Here is a 15,062-nt window from a genome sequence, read left to right as displayed (position 1 = left end):
TTGACCTACCAAAATGAACCACCTCACACTTATCTGGGTTGAACTCCATCTGCCACTTCTCACCCCAGTTTTTCATCCTATCAATGTCCCGCTGTAACTATGACAGCCCTCCACACTATCCACAACACCTCCAACCTTTGTGTCATCAGCAAACTTACTACCCAAGCCTCCACTTCCTCAACCAGGTCACTTATAAAAATCATGAAGAGAAGGGGTCCCAGAACAGATCCCCGAGGCACACCGCTGGTCATCAACCTCCATGGAGAATATGATGGTCGATGTTTTGATCAGGACTGGAAAGGAAAGGGAGGAAGATTTTTGGAAGGCAGGGATGAAGGATGGACTGATGGCCAAGAAGCTGGAGGGCTTTACTGATGGCAGAGGTGGAAGAGCAGGGAGAGAATGTAAGGGGAAGAAGTTCTGTGTGGTTGGAGGGCAAAAACATCTAAAAACAGTAAAAAAAATGTAAAATTCTGCCCACATGAACAAGTCAGGTACATCTGTGGACAGAAGAGGTAAGGTTATAATCTTTCATCAGTGCAAGGTTATTGACCAAAAACATAAATTTTGTTTCCCAATCATTAGATATTTTTTCCAAAATAAAACCACGAGATACAGAAAACACTCAGTAAGCCAGGCAGCATCTGCAAAAAGAGAATAATTCAAACACTATTTCAAAAAATTACATTTATAGTTCTGATCTTCAGCACCTTCAGTTGTTTTGTTATTTAGATCAAAGATTACATGTGAGGTTCTGAAAATGATCGCCACAGAGCAGATGCTTGGGTAATTCCCCATCAAATACAAAACTTCTGGAACAAATTCTACCAAAGCAAGGAATCCGAAAATACTGTGCAGCTATAGAAAGAGGAACAGAGTTAAGTTTTTAGGCCAATTACATTTTATCACAACTGAGCTAATCAAAATAGCAGGAATTCACACTGTTTTAATCAACTAGAATAAACATTACACAAATAATCTATATTAAGCAGGCATTCAGTAATTCTGAATTTGTTGTATGATCTTACTATAATTTCAATCAATTACATAGTGTTTATGGTGCATAGAAAATTTATTCAGCCTGAGGTCCATAAATAATGTTCTACAGTCTCTTACTGTGTATCTTCATATAACTTCATCAATATATCATTTTAATTTTTTATACAAGAATTTCTATTTTTTTCCATTTTGTAGCTAATTTTGCTTTCCAAGCTGTCTATGGGTAAACAGCTTTCTCTCCAGTGGTCCTAAACATTTGGCACCTAAGTATGGACACCCCAATGAGTGGAATCACAGTAGCACGGTAGTTAGCCTAACACTCCTACTGTGCCAGCAGTAAGACTGGGGTTCAGTTTCCACCACTGTCTGTAAGGAGTTGATATACTCTCCCAGTTACCACATGAGTTTCCTTTGGGTTCTCCGGTTTCCTCCCAAACTCTGAAGATGTACGGTTAGGGTTAGTGAGTTTTGAGTGTGCACGTTAGTGCTGGAAGCATGGTGCTACTTGCTGATCTGATTTGATGCAGACGACAAATTTGACTGTATGTTTCGATGTACATGTGACATATAAAGCTAATCTTTTAAAGCAACTCTTCATTGTCCACCCTACCAAATGCTTTGGAAGGGGAAAGGCCTTGAAAGACTCTTAAAATAGAACGCTTCAGCATTTCCAGTCTTTCCTGGTAAGTAAACCTAATTTCTGATTCCATCACAGGATCTATTATGGATGTTCAGAGTATCTCCTCCGTATCCCTTGTGGGGAATCCAGAAAGGAAGCAGATTCAGCCTGATGTAAATTTCCCTCAAAGACTCACTCCTCCAACTTGTCACCTGCACAGTGACATCACAGATCTGTGCCATCACTCTGACTGAGGAAAACAAGACAGATATAGAAAGACTGTGTAGGCCCTGGGAAGTGTGAATGATTGAAGAATACCCAAAATAATGTGGTGATGATTTAAATGGAAAATGCTGGAAATACTGTTTGGCAAGCATTTTAGTTTTTTCACCTTTGCAAAGAGGGAAAGATGGAACAGATTTTAACCAAGCACAGAACGTGCAAGTGGGGAAAATGCAGAGGCAAGGTCTGTGAGCGGTGGAGCTTAAAGGATAAACTTCATCTACTGAAGCAATCCCTGAGTGAAAGAGGAACTGCTCCACCATCTGGACCTGCTCAGAGAGTAGGCGATGTGTGTGTGTGTGATTTAAAAGGGTGACCAATATCACTGTGTAACTACCACAGAACAAGGTCTTGGTCCAATAGCAAAGGGGCCTTAGGCATAGACTTAGCTTCCACATACGCACAAAACAGACAAACACACACACACCCACACCCCATAGACTTATATAGTAAATAAATGTTAAGAAAATAACATTGCAAATGCTGGAAATCTGAAATAAATCCGAAACATGCGGGAAGCACTCAGCTTTCTGGGTTCTGATGAAGAGACCCAGACATGAAATATTCACAGTAGATGCTGCCTATGCCGCGGAGTGTTTTTATTATTTACCTGAGTGAAATGGCTTAGCAACGAACAACGTAAGGAAATTGTGCTTTCAAAAGAAAACTTCTGGCAAATAAAACAAAGAGAATTTGCTGGGAAAACTTACTAGGCCAGGCAGCAAAAAGAAAACAAAGGGTTTAGTAACATTAGAGACATTTAGGGTTAGAAAAGTATTTATAATGCGATACGAATGGGTGTAAGGGCGGTTTAAATGGAAACGGCACAGCATTCCCGGCACTGGTATGAAAAGGATGAAAGCGGTAGTGAGCGTCCGGCTTCCTTTCAGATCTGGATTGGAGAGGGTCCAGAGATTTACAAGAATGAATCCGGGAATGGAAGGGTTAACGTATGAGGAGCTTTTAACTCGGTATCAACTGTGTAAAGTGTCTTAGAGATAATGAGGAGAAAGGGATTCGCTGTCAGAATTCTGAACGATAACACTGTTTCGCCAGATGAATCTTTGTCTTCCGAACACTCATAATTTTTTACTCGACTAATTATTTGCAATAACGCCGTTTAAAGTTCGGTGGTTCTGGGCCTGTACTCGCTGGAGTTTAGAAGAATGAGGGGTGATCTCATTGAACCCGATCGGATATTGAAAGGGAGTCGAGTGGGTGTGGAGGATCTTTCCGATTGTGGAACCAGAGGGCACAGCCTCAGAATACAAGGGCGTCCCTTTGGAGGAGAGATGAGGAGGAATTCTGTTAGTTAGAGGGTGGTGAATCTGGAGAATTCATTGCCACAGACGGCAGCGGAGGCCAAGTCATTGGGTATATTTAATTAAAGCGGAGTGCTTGATAGGTAATGGCGTCACAGGTTACGGGGAGAATGGGTTGAGAGGGACAATAAATCAGTCATGATCGAATAGCAGAGCAGACTCGATGGGCCGAATGGTCCGATTCTGCTCCTACGTTTCCCGGTCTTATGGAATCTTTGCGGTCATTATGAATTAAAGTTGCCGAACTCGGTGCCCACACTATAAAATATCGCCGAGACAGTGAAGTAAAAGGGACTCGCCGTCAGAATTCTGACCAGTAGCACTGTTTCGCCAGATGAAGCTTGGTATTTCGAACAAGCAACACCTTTTACCCGACTAATTATTGCAATGTTGCTGTTAAAAGACTCGACGAGGAGACAGGTCGGTGGGATGAAATGCCAAGATGCAAGGCTGGCGGAGGAGGGGGACAGATCTTTCTAAAAGGTAAAACAAAACGGGCGATTTCCTGTCAGCAAATGTAAGTGTTTCTGTGATTCTGGTCATAGTTTTACACCATCGTCGCGTTACCCGGGATACCTGAAATGTCAAGAATCCGATGCAGAACCCCAGCACTTGCCCTTCAGTGGGATTTATTTTCTCAAAGACAAGAAGCGGCACAAGGAAACAGAGCTACGCGTCATTACGATATTAATTGAAAGCTATCCTACCCGCCGTGTTAGGTTCAAGCTGAAAGCAGTCAAACATAAACGTAAGTGGGCAGGGGTCCGACTGACTAAAGGTTTTCTATGTCCCTGTGGAATCGCTCAGTCTGCGGTCCCGGCTGAGCTGTTCGATGGAAGAGAGTCGCAAATACAGTAACGGCTGAGACACAGTCTGGCGTTTAGCGGCATGCACACAGCCCAGGCGGCAAGCCGAGTCAAGCCCCCCTGAGATCCGTCCCAGTCACCGCTCTGCCACTCTCCCTCCGTGTGCGTCTTGGTGTCCTTGGGCTCGCTGGAGGCGCCCCGGTACCCTACCCTGGGACAAAAAAAAAATAACAGACACAAAAGACTGATGATGCTGGAATCTGGAACCACCGACAAATTACTGGTGGAACTCAGCGGGTCGAACAGCATCCGTGGAGAGAAATGGACAGTCGACGTTTCGGGTCGAGATCCCGCATCAGTTTAATGTTTTAATTTGAAAATGATATGAATGTTGTCAATGATTTAAGTGTATCCATGTAAATAAATATTTCTTTTTCAAAAGGCTCTGGAATACTGGAGAGTAAGGCAAAATTTTAAGATTTTCTACAGTAGGCTTCCAATAAACACAGGACAAGAAACGGTGCAGTAATATCCTTCGAGTACTGGTGTGTTTATATGCAACGCTTCCTAGCCAGCGCAGTTTTACGTACACTGCAATTTCCCGGGCATACCTTGACCCAATCGAGTTAAATGCCTTCGGCTCCCTGCTGCCTCCAAGCCGCTGTTCCGAAGCCATGAGCACATGGCGACGGTTTCAGCTCACCGCTTCACGGGTACGCTGATCCTGTTCCCAAAGGTTGTTCCTGGGTAGTCTACAACGCAACGGCATGACATTGAATTCTCCAATTTCACCCAACTTCTATACCGTTCGCTTTGCCTCTGATCCACCCGGGCTCTCTCTCTTCCCCATTCATTCCAACTGTTCCAACAGCCCCCCCAGCCGCCTGCTGCCTACTTTTTCGTCTCTCCCGCCTGATTCCATCTGCCTTCCACTCACATACTCGACTCGACCCACTGGGTCTCCTATCTCCTTCCCTACCCTTCGCATCCTCCCATTGTCCATCCCTTCCCTGCTTTCATTACTCACCAACTTTTCCTGTCAGGCTCAGTCATCGGCAACCTTTTGCCGTCTGCACCAATCACCTCCTTGCATGGTATCCACTCTTCTCTCCTCCAGCTAGCGTCGTTGCCCGTCCTGACCACTTATACTCTCTACGTTCTCAATCCCGTTACAGCGTCCGTCCTCTCGTTGCCTCCGCAGATGCTACCTGGCCATTGCGTTTCCTTCGGCTTATTTTGTTATGTGAGATCTCTATAGCAGGGATACAGAATATTCAGGTCATCTACAACCTCCCCCCCCCCTTCGCCACAGCAACTCCTTATCGATCTACCCACCCCACCACCTGCCGATTTTCTTAAGACATAGGAGCAGCAAATTTAGGGCATTCGGCCCATCGAATCTGCTCCGCCATTCCATCATGGCTGATTTATTATCCCTCTCACTACCATTCTCCCGCCTTCTCCCCGTAACCTCTGACGCCCTCATTTAAAGAGGCGGAGACACAGAAGGCTGCAGATGCTGGAATTGCAGAGGGTCTCCGCTCTAAACGTCGACTGCCCGTCTCCCTCCAGAGACAAGACTGAGTTCCTCCAGCTTGCTGCGGGCTGCTTAGTTAAAGGTGCCACTGTATTGAAGCACCTAGACGGTCGTGGACCAGACCCAGGACAGTTACCGTGCAATGCTCCGGACACAAGTCCCCTGCAGAAACTTTCTCAAACGTGACGTTCAGGGCGGGATTTAACCGGCCCCTGGAGTGCCTTCTCAGTGGCTCACATTCAGAGGCCAAGGGCAGGCAGCGGATGTATTGAGCCCACTTCAGAAATCAGTGGAAAAACCTAGCGGAACTCCGACAACCAACGACCCTGACTTGACAGCGAACACTTGCGCTTGGAACACGGTTGTACACACAAGAGGGTCATTGAGTCACAGAGCACCTTCGGCCCTCCGTGCTGGCCTGTCCACACTAATGAAGCTTAACTACTCAGTTCCTTCAACTCCTTCTATTTATCCATAATAATCCCACTTTACAACACTCACCCGCGACACCTGGGCGTTTCGAGATTCATCTAAATACTCATTGAATGTGACTGTCTTTGTCTCCATCACACCTCTTGGTCCGTGCGTTCCAGGTTATCAGTGCACCTTTGCCGCGATTACAACCAAACTGGTCAGGAAAGGCAGAGGGGATACTTATGCCTTTGCGCAGAGCCGGCGCGGGGTGTGTGTCTGTGTACGCTAATGTGAGAGTGAGTGTGTGTGTGTGTGTGTGTGTGTGTGTGTGTGTGTGTGTGTGTGTGTGTGTGTGTGTGTGCGCTAGTGTGAGTGCGTGTGTAGGGCTGACGGTCAGAGACAGACGATTTCATTGTCTGGTTTAACGCGTCTGCCGCACACGCTGGTTAGAACCGTCCAGCCCGCTTGGTCGCTTAAAAAAAACATTTCTACACACACAGGATCTGAAGGGAGGCTGGCGTCACATTCCCGTCTAACGAACGGGCGCCGAGCAGCATCTCGCCGGATCACCCAGACCTGGCTGAGGAGGGTCGCCTCTTTATAAACCGAGCGCTGGGGTCAGCTGGTTGCCCGTGTTTGACGCAAGTGTTACTCCTCCTTAAAACAACTCGGAATCAGATCTTTCTCTCGTACACCTCACTCGAAAGTCCGCTGGCGGTGGGATGAGTGGATTGTGAGATATTGAGGACACCTCTGAAATTCGAGGTATGTCACTCCCTTCCTGTCAATTGCACCGCCCCGCTTCTCAGGTTGTCTCTGTTCCTGCATGGGGTGTTTGCTGAATCCAAACCTAAAGTAAAGCACGCTTTGTTTAAATTCAATGCAGCGCGGCTGACCAGTCTACATGTCCACTTGAGCTTAAACCTCGTATGCTTCTTATCCGAATCAGATCGGCAGGGTTTTAATCTGCACTTTTCCCTCTCAAGTCCGGAGAAAGTCTGGAGCCACGGAGCAGCGACAGATGGGGAGAGAGTCCCACCTGAAGACGGCTTCGAGCTACCGATAGCGCGCCGTACTCTCGAGATTCCGGGACACCATGGTCACGTCCAACTACACGCCGTGGGCTAACTGGACGGCGGGACCGGCAGACCTGTCCCCGAAACCGGCTTCGGTTTTCAGCATCCTCGTGCTAACCCTGCTGGCGATGCTGGTGCTCGCTACTTTCCTCTGGAACGTCTTAGTTCTGGTCACCATCCTGCGTGTGAGGACGTTTCACCGGGTCCCGCACAACTTGGTGGCCTCCATGGCCATCTCGGACGTGATGGTGGCGGCGCTGGTCATGCCCCTCAGCCTAGTCCACGAGTTGGACGGACGGCGCTGGCGGCTGGGCAAGGTCCTGTGTCAGGTCTGGATCTCCTTCGATGTCCTGTGTTGCACGGCCAGTATATGGAACGTGACGGCCATCGCCCTGGACCGCTACTGGTCCATTACCAGGCACCTGGAGTACACGCTGAAAACGAGGAAGAAGATCTCCAACATCATGATCGTCCTGACATGGCTCCTGTCCTCCGTCATCTCCCTCTCGCCACTCTTCGGCTGGGGCAAAACTTACTCGGAGCAGGACGAGCAGTGCCAAGTGAGTCAGGAGCCCTCCTACACCATCTTCTCCACCTTCGGGGCGTTCTACCTGCCCCTCAGCGTGGTCCTGTTCGTCTACTGGAAAATTTACAAAGCTGCCAAATTTCGGATCGGAACCCGCCGGACCAACACCATCACCCCGATGCCTGAGGTTGTGGAGGTACAATATCTCGCCCGAAATAGGGACAGGGCCGGCAAACCAGGCGATAGGGCGGGGAAAGCGGGCGGGCACAGTTAAATACGTAAACGGGGAAAAGGGAAGGGACTGCGAAGGGGATAAGGGGACAGGTGGAGAGGTTGGAGGGAGAGAGAGTGCAGGGAGAAGAAAGGTGACGGAGGGAAAGAGTGAAAGGACGAGTAAGAGAGGGATAGAGTGAATGAGGAAGAGGGAGAATAAGTGAGTAAGGTGAAGTGATAGAGTGGGTAAGGGAAGGAGTGAGGGTGTGATATTGATTGGGAGGGAGAGTGTGAATAAATGGGTCAGGGAGAAGTGAGGAGAGAGAATGAGAAAGCAAGAATGAATGAGGGAGAGAGAATAAATGAGGAAGGGGGAAATGAGTGAAAGAAAGTTAGAGCGAGGAAGGTAGAGTGAATGAGGAAGATACAACGAGTGAGGGATAAAGTAAAAGCAACTGAGAGGAGAGTGAGTCAGTGAGCGGAGTGAATGAGTGGTGAGGATAGTGAGTGAGTATGAGTGAAAGCAGTGAGTGAGTGAGTGAGGGAGGAGTGGAGTAGAAAGGGTGGGGCGGAGTGAGTCTGCGGGAGAGACTGTGAGCTACGGAAAGAGAATGTGAATGAGGGGCGGCAGATGAGAAAGTTGGGGGGGGGGAGTGGAAAGTAACTGAACATGGGAAACCTTACAGGGAAAGAGACAAATACAGCAGATAAGATACGGGAAATGGAAAATTGGGAGAGAAACACCACAGGGGAAGGGAGTGGTGGAGGAGAAGAGTAAAACCCTGAGAGGAGGGAGGGAGGGAGAGAGAGGGAGAGAGAGAGGGAGGGAGGGAGAGAGAGGGAGGGAGGGAGAGAGAGGGAGGGAGGGAGAGAGAGGGAGGGAGGGAGGGAGAGAGAGGGAGGGAGGGAGGGAGAGAGAGGGAGGGAGGGAGGGAGAGAGAGGGAGGGAGGGAGGGAGGGAGAGGGAGGGAGGGAGAGAGAGGGAGGGAGGGAGAGAGAGGGAGGGAGGGAGGGAGGGAGAGAGAGGGAGGGAGGGAGGGAGAGAGAGGGAGGGAGGGAGGGAGGGAGGGAGAGGGAGGGAGGGAGGGAGAGGGAAGGAGGGAGGGAGGGAGAGGGAAGGAGGGAGGGAGGGAGAGGGAAGGAGGGAGGGAGGGAGGGGGAGAGAGGGGGAGAGAGGGGGAGAGAGGGGGAGGGAGGGGGAGGGAGGGGGAGGGGGGGGAGAGAGGGGGAGAGAGGGGGAGAGAGGGGGAGAGAGGGGGAGAGAGGGGGAGAGAGGGGGAGAGAGGGGGAGAGAGGGGGAGAGAGGGGGAGAGAGGGGGAGAGAGGGGGAGAGAGGGGGAGAGGGAGAGAGGGAGAGAGGGAGAGAGGGAGAGAGGGAGAGAGGGAGAGAGAGAGAGAGAGAGACACACACAACAGACAGAGAGAGAAAGAGCAAACTCCTTTGGTAACAGCAGGTCGAAAATGTATCTGTTTCAGGGTGTGTAAGTCTGTCAGGTAGCAAGGCGACATTTTCCACTATTTTTTTGTTTTATTGAAGGTGCATGCCACCGACAAGGTTTGTATTTATTGCACATCTCTAATTGCTCTTGAGAAGGGGCGTGAGGCGCTGCAGTCCTGGCAATGGTCCCCCCACGGTACTGCTGGTTATTGAGTGCCAGGAATTAGAACATGTAACAAAGGACTGATGATATATTTCCAAGTCAAGCACAGAGGGCAGCTTGGAAGGGAACCTGCAGGCTGTGGAGACCCCCCGCCTAGTGCTACCCTTGTCCCTCTTGGCGCCAGAGGTTAGACCATAAACCATAAGGCATAGGAGCAGAATTAATTTTAATAACCGATGGGTATAGATATTTCTGATAATGCCAATTGATCAATAACTTCTCAGCCTTGAGAGGACAGAGGTGAGCTGCCTTCTTCAAACTTTGTTGTCAATGTATTCCCGAACCGTTCTTGGGTAGGGAGCTCCACCATTTCAGGATCACTCTTGTGCGCCTCCCCAGACCCTCTCCAACGTCAGCAGATCCTTTCTTAGATCAGGTTGCAGGTCTGGGAGTTGCTGTGGGAAAACTCGGGCCAGTAACCAAATGCATCTTTGTATGCTGTTATTGGAGGAAATGAGAGGAAATGGTGGCAGATGAGCCTGATATGTCCAGGATGGTTTTCAAGCTTCCCTGTTGTTGTCGGAGATGAACCCATCCTGTCAAGTTAGGCAATTTTTCTGGACAGAACTGCTGTCAAGATCAAATGTCTCAAAATTAATTTACTGACGAAGTACATATATGTCACCATATATTACCTTGAGATTTATTTTCTTGAAGACATTAACAGAAAATAAAGAAATATAATAAAATTTCTGAAAACTATACATAAAAACAGAAAAAAATGAGCAAAAGAAGATAAATTATGAAAATATATTTAAAAAAATACTGAGAACACGAGTCCATGGAAGTGAGTCTTTAGGTTGTGGGATCAGTTCAGTGTTGAGGAAAGAGAAGTTATCCGCACCGGTTCAGGAGCTGGTGGTTATAGGGTAATAACGGTCCTGAACCTGGTGGGTTCTGTACCTCCTGCCTGGAGGTAGTAGCCAGAAGAGTTCATGGTCTGGTTCTGAGCTGCATGCTCTATAACTCTAAGTGAAGGACATGGCAACAAATGTCTGACTGATAGATTGTGAGATGTTTAGAAAGGAGTGATGAAAGCAGAAAGTGTGAGAAAGGAACCAGAGAGAGAAAATACAGAAGGTCATGAGAAGATGGCAGTGGAGGGACAGGGCAGGGAAACAGAGAGAACAAAGGAGAGGGAGAGAGAGAGAGATCAGTAGAACGAGAGTGACTTCAATTATTGGGAAAGAGCGTAACAATAACACGTTAGCCAAATCAGAACAAAGAGCGGGGAAATAAAATGAAAACAATACCGAAGGGAAACTCCAAGAGGAAGAGCAGGAGAGTTGTCAGATCACTGAAGATGAGAAAACAATAAAGTGAAATTTGAGAGGAATAGCGAGAGGAAGAACATAAGGAAGGGAAAAAGAATATACAAGGAAGAGAAAAATATAATCAAAATCAGGTTTATTATCATTGACATCTGTCATGAAAATTGTTGTTTTGTGGTAGCAGTTCAGTGCAATACATGAAACATACTATAAGTTACAATAAGAATTAGGCAAAAAATAAATATAGTGCAAAATTGTGAGGTAGTGTTCATGAGTATATGGAGCATTCAGAAATCTGATGGTGGAGGGGAAGAAGCTGTTCCTAAGACATTGACGGTTGGTCCTCAGGCTCCTGTACCTCCTCCCTGATGGTAGCAATGAGAAGAGGGCATGTTCTGGGCGGTGATCCTGCCTTTCGGAGGCATCACTTTTTGAAGATTTTCTGACAGTTGTAAAATTGAGAATAAAACAATGCTCATCTTAGAAGTCATTATGGAAACTTTGGGTAATCTCAGCAAGACCGATGAAATTATGCATTGTGCAACGTGCTTACGCTGCACATACAGTTGGTGCCTGGGACTTTATAATTATACTTGCCGTCTTCTTGCAGGTGAAGGAGGCCTCCCATCAACCTGAGATGGTCTTCACTGTTCGCCATGCGACCGTCACCTTCCAGACGGACGGCGATACCTGGCGGGAGCAGAAAGAGAAGAAAGCCGCGCTGATGGTCGGCATTCTCATCGGGGTCTTTGTGCTGTGTTGGATCCCGTTCTTCATCACTGAACTCATCAACCCCCTCTGCTCATGCGACATTCCCCCGATCTGGAAGAGTATTTTCCTCTGGCTTGGGTACTCCAATTCTTTCTTCAACCCACTGATATACACCGCTTTCAACAAGAACTACAACAACGCCTTCAGAAACCTCTTCTCCAGGCAGCGGTGAAGCACTGTGTTCAAATTCAGGACACATTTGGAATGCACAGGGAATGGGGCGAGCAGCGAAGGTGCCTTAAAGGCAGCAAGCAGCATTCAGTGTGATGTGAGCAGCATCCTTCTTACCCTGGGAGCACTGAGCATATCTCGTAGAGCTAAGTGACTGTAAAATTCATTTGCAACCCATGATGTCAAGAAATATTCCGTCCATTTGATATATATAAACAGTTCACTTGCGCATCTCTTCGTGTAATACACCTAGTGCGTTTTTCAGATAGTATGTATACTTGGACCAGATATGAGGGAATGCTACTTTATAACTGGCTTTTAATAATGATAGTCTACTATTGTGCGGACAAGTGTACCATATTGAATTCTTAATATATTAAGAACACTGACTCATCTAACATAAGTGAAAATTCTATGAAGTTTCTCTTGGATAATAGACAGTTATGAAGGTTTTGCACCATCTTTTGCCTGAAAGGTTGAGTGCATAGTCCATGCTGGCATCCTGTGGAGATCACCAGCAACTGAAAAGCCACTTTTCTGCCAATTCATTATCCTGATCTCAAGGTACATTTGACCGCGTGCTTATGGGAATGTTTGCTAGGCTTGTCGCTGACATCTTGTCATCCTGAATTAGCTGTGCTTTGAGTCCAGCTGTTCCTGTATAACTACAATGTCAACATCTAACCAATAGTATATATAATTGCTCAGGTATATCTTGTCTGCAAGAAGCAGGATAAATCCAATCCATTTAACTACTGCCATACGAATCTAGATTGAAGAATCAGCTGTTAATATAATGTATATTCAGTGCTTTCATCCTGAGGCACTGTCTCTCACTACAGCAAACTCACTGATTCTGCCAGGACTGGGCATGAGTGATCTTCATTGCAGTTTTGAACACACTTGGATAAAACTGAACAAATTGAGTATGATGATCCTTGACACCAAGTAGCTCTGGTAAAATCTGAGCCAATGGAGATCTGGGAAAAATTCTTCACTGTGTGGATTCATATGTACACGGAGGCACTTACGTGAAGGAAGACAGTTTTGTTTGTAGAGGGCTGAAATTCTCGCCCTTTGCTGAAACTCTTTGCATCTGGGCTCTTGGGTTATATTACTACATTTGTGAATTCTCTTCTAAAATATCAGAAATTAGGATGTTCGCTGATGATTGCAGTGTGTTTAATTCTTCAGAACTCGAAGCAGCCGGTGCCTGCACGCAGCACAACGTGAACAACATTTTCGGGTTGAGATGCTAAGTGAAAAATGGCTTTTGCATCACGCAAGGGCTATTGGATGACTGCCTCCAAGTGGTGTTTCACCATATCAGCTTGACATTCAGCAACACTACCACAGATCTGGATGTTGTTACCAATTAGGAACATAGTTAGTCAAATCCTTTGTATTCTGTAGTGAGTGACTTGCTGCTTCAATCCCCACCATCTATACAAGTGGAAAGGAATGTTCTCTACTTGCCAGGGTAAACATTGTTCCAACAATACTCAAGAAGTTTTGCACCTTCCAAGGCAATTCAACTTGGTTGATTGGTTTCCAGTCCACTACTTTAAATATTCATCCCCTCCATCAGCACTGTATCATGGTTATATACAGCATGTATTAACTACAATAGTTCAGGATGGATTAGATGGGCCAAAGGGCCTGTTTTGTGCTGTAGTGTTCTATGACTCTATGACTCTACATGATATATTGCAGCTTTTCACCAAGGAGTCTTCAACAGCTTGTTCCAAGTGAAGACATTTCCCATTTGCAGGCACATAGAAATACTGTTATCACCAAGTTCCCACTAAAGCTGTGTACCATGCTGGCTTGTAATATACTGTTGATCCTTCATCATTGCCAAATCAAGATCCTGGAGCTCCCTGCCCAAGAATGGTTTGGGAATATGCTTATTAGATTGATAATAAAGATTCAAGAAGGCAGCTCACCACTATCCTCTCGAGGCTGAGAAGTGATGACCAATAAATGCTGGCATTATCAGGAATACCCATGTCCGTCAATGATTAAATTTAATAAATCTCCTCCTAGAAACCACAACTTTGTTCAATGTTTTGGGTAACACTCACCAATCTGCGTTATGATGAAAAGTTAACTCAATATTATAACATTAGCTTTATTTTGTCCCACGTACATTGAAACATACAGTGAAATGTGTTGTTTGTGCCAATGACCAATACAGTCCAAGGATATGGTATAGAGAGCCTGCAAGTGTCACCATACTTCCAGCGCCAACATAGCGTGCCCACAACATCCTACCCTTCACCTGAATGCCTTTGGAATGAGGGAGGAAACCAGAGTGCCCCAGGGAAACCCAAGTGGATCATGGGGAAAACACATAAACTCCTTGCAAAATGCTGCTGTTGTTAAGTGTTATGCTGATTGCAATGCTAAGGTGCCACCCTCTCTTGCTACCATGCTGCCCCCTCTGATTCTGCAGCTGCTATCTGACCTGCTGCATGTTTCTAGCTTTTCCTGGTTTTAGTTACCTGTGCAGTTGACAGGCGGGTAATATTTTAAGGATGGATTACGTTTCTTTTAAATGCCAATTATATGTTAGAAGCTTTATTGATCACTCAGTATCTGCAATAAAGCATGAATTATGGAATCTCGCTGCACACAAGGGACCCAATGAAATCATCATTAATGTGTTGGATGTTTCAATATCCACATAGTTCTATCCCCTCATCTATTTCCAGTCTGCTTATTACATGTAGATAAATTTGAAAGACTTTGTAAAGGAAAATAAGCATTAGATTACAGAAGACTGCAGATTATGGAATCTGGACCCACAAACAAAACCCTGGAGGAACTCAGCAGATTCGATCCAGATGAAGGGTCTTGAGCAAAAATTGTCAGCTGAGCATTTCCCTCCGCAGACATGCTGAGTTCCTTTTGCTTCTGGGTACCTCATTTGGCACCTCTTTGTGATGGTTAGTCAAGTATGCAAGGCAGCATGGCAGCGTTGAGGTTAGTGTAATGCTATTATTACACCAACGACCAGGTTCAGTTCCACCGCTGTCTGTAAGGGGTTTGTACGTTCTCCCTGTGGGTTTCCTCCGGATGTTCTGTTTTCTTCCCACAATCCAAAGATGTCCAGGTTAGTAGGTTAACTTGTCACACATATTTAACTGTGTGGTGTGTTGGGCTGGAAGGGTCTGTTACCATGCCTTACCTCTCAATAAAGTAAATTCAAAAGTATTTAGATAGATTTGGGCATCTGGGACTTTAACTAGCCTTACCATTTTTCAGAATCTACAATTGTACAGAAAGGATCACAGATCTACCTTCAATCCCCTTTTTCTTAATCAGTGCAAGATTTGGGGAATCTGTGTAAAACAGCGATACACCAGACTTGCTGACTGCCTACTAAGATGCT

The 15,062-nt window shown here is 46.4% G+C and overlaps 1 protein-coding gene across 2 annotated transcripts; it reads left to right on the top strand.

Annotated features, from left to right (window-relative positions):
- The first annotated feature begins 6,640 nt into the window (after positions 1-6,640).
- LOC134343660 (5-hydroxytryptamine receptor 5A-like) lies at positions 6,641-13,702 on the top strand. Of its 2 annotated transcripts, none has more exons than XM_063042421.1 (2): positions 6,641-7,768; positions 11,337-13,702. In XM_063042421.1, the coding sequence occupies exons 1-2, from the start codon at positions 7,076-7,078 to the stop codon at positions 11,667-11,669; spliced, it is 1,026 nt and encodes a 341-aa protein (XP_062898491.1). In that variant the 5' UTR covers positions 6,641-7,075; the 3' UTR covers positions 11,670-13,702. The 2 variants fall into 2 exon arrangements, with proteins under 2 accessions (XP_062898491.1, XP_062898490.1); XM_063042420.1 differs by having other exon boundaries at positions 6,641-7,777.
- The last annotated feature ends 1,360 nt before the right edge of the window (positions 13,703-15,062 follow it).

This window comes from Mobula hypostoma, chromosome 3 (genome assembly GCF_963921235.1).
Source record: "Mobula hypostoma chromosome 3, sMobHyp1.1, whole genome shotgun sequence".
Taxonomy (NCBI): Eukaryota; Metazoa; Chordata; class Chondrichthyes; order Myliobatiformes; family Myliobatidae; genus Mobula; species Mobula hypostoma.
Note: the sequence above shows the minus strand (reverse complement) of the source record. Positions and strands in the feature narration are given on the sequence as shown.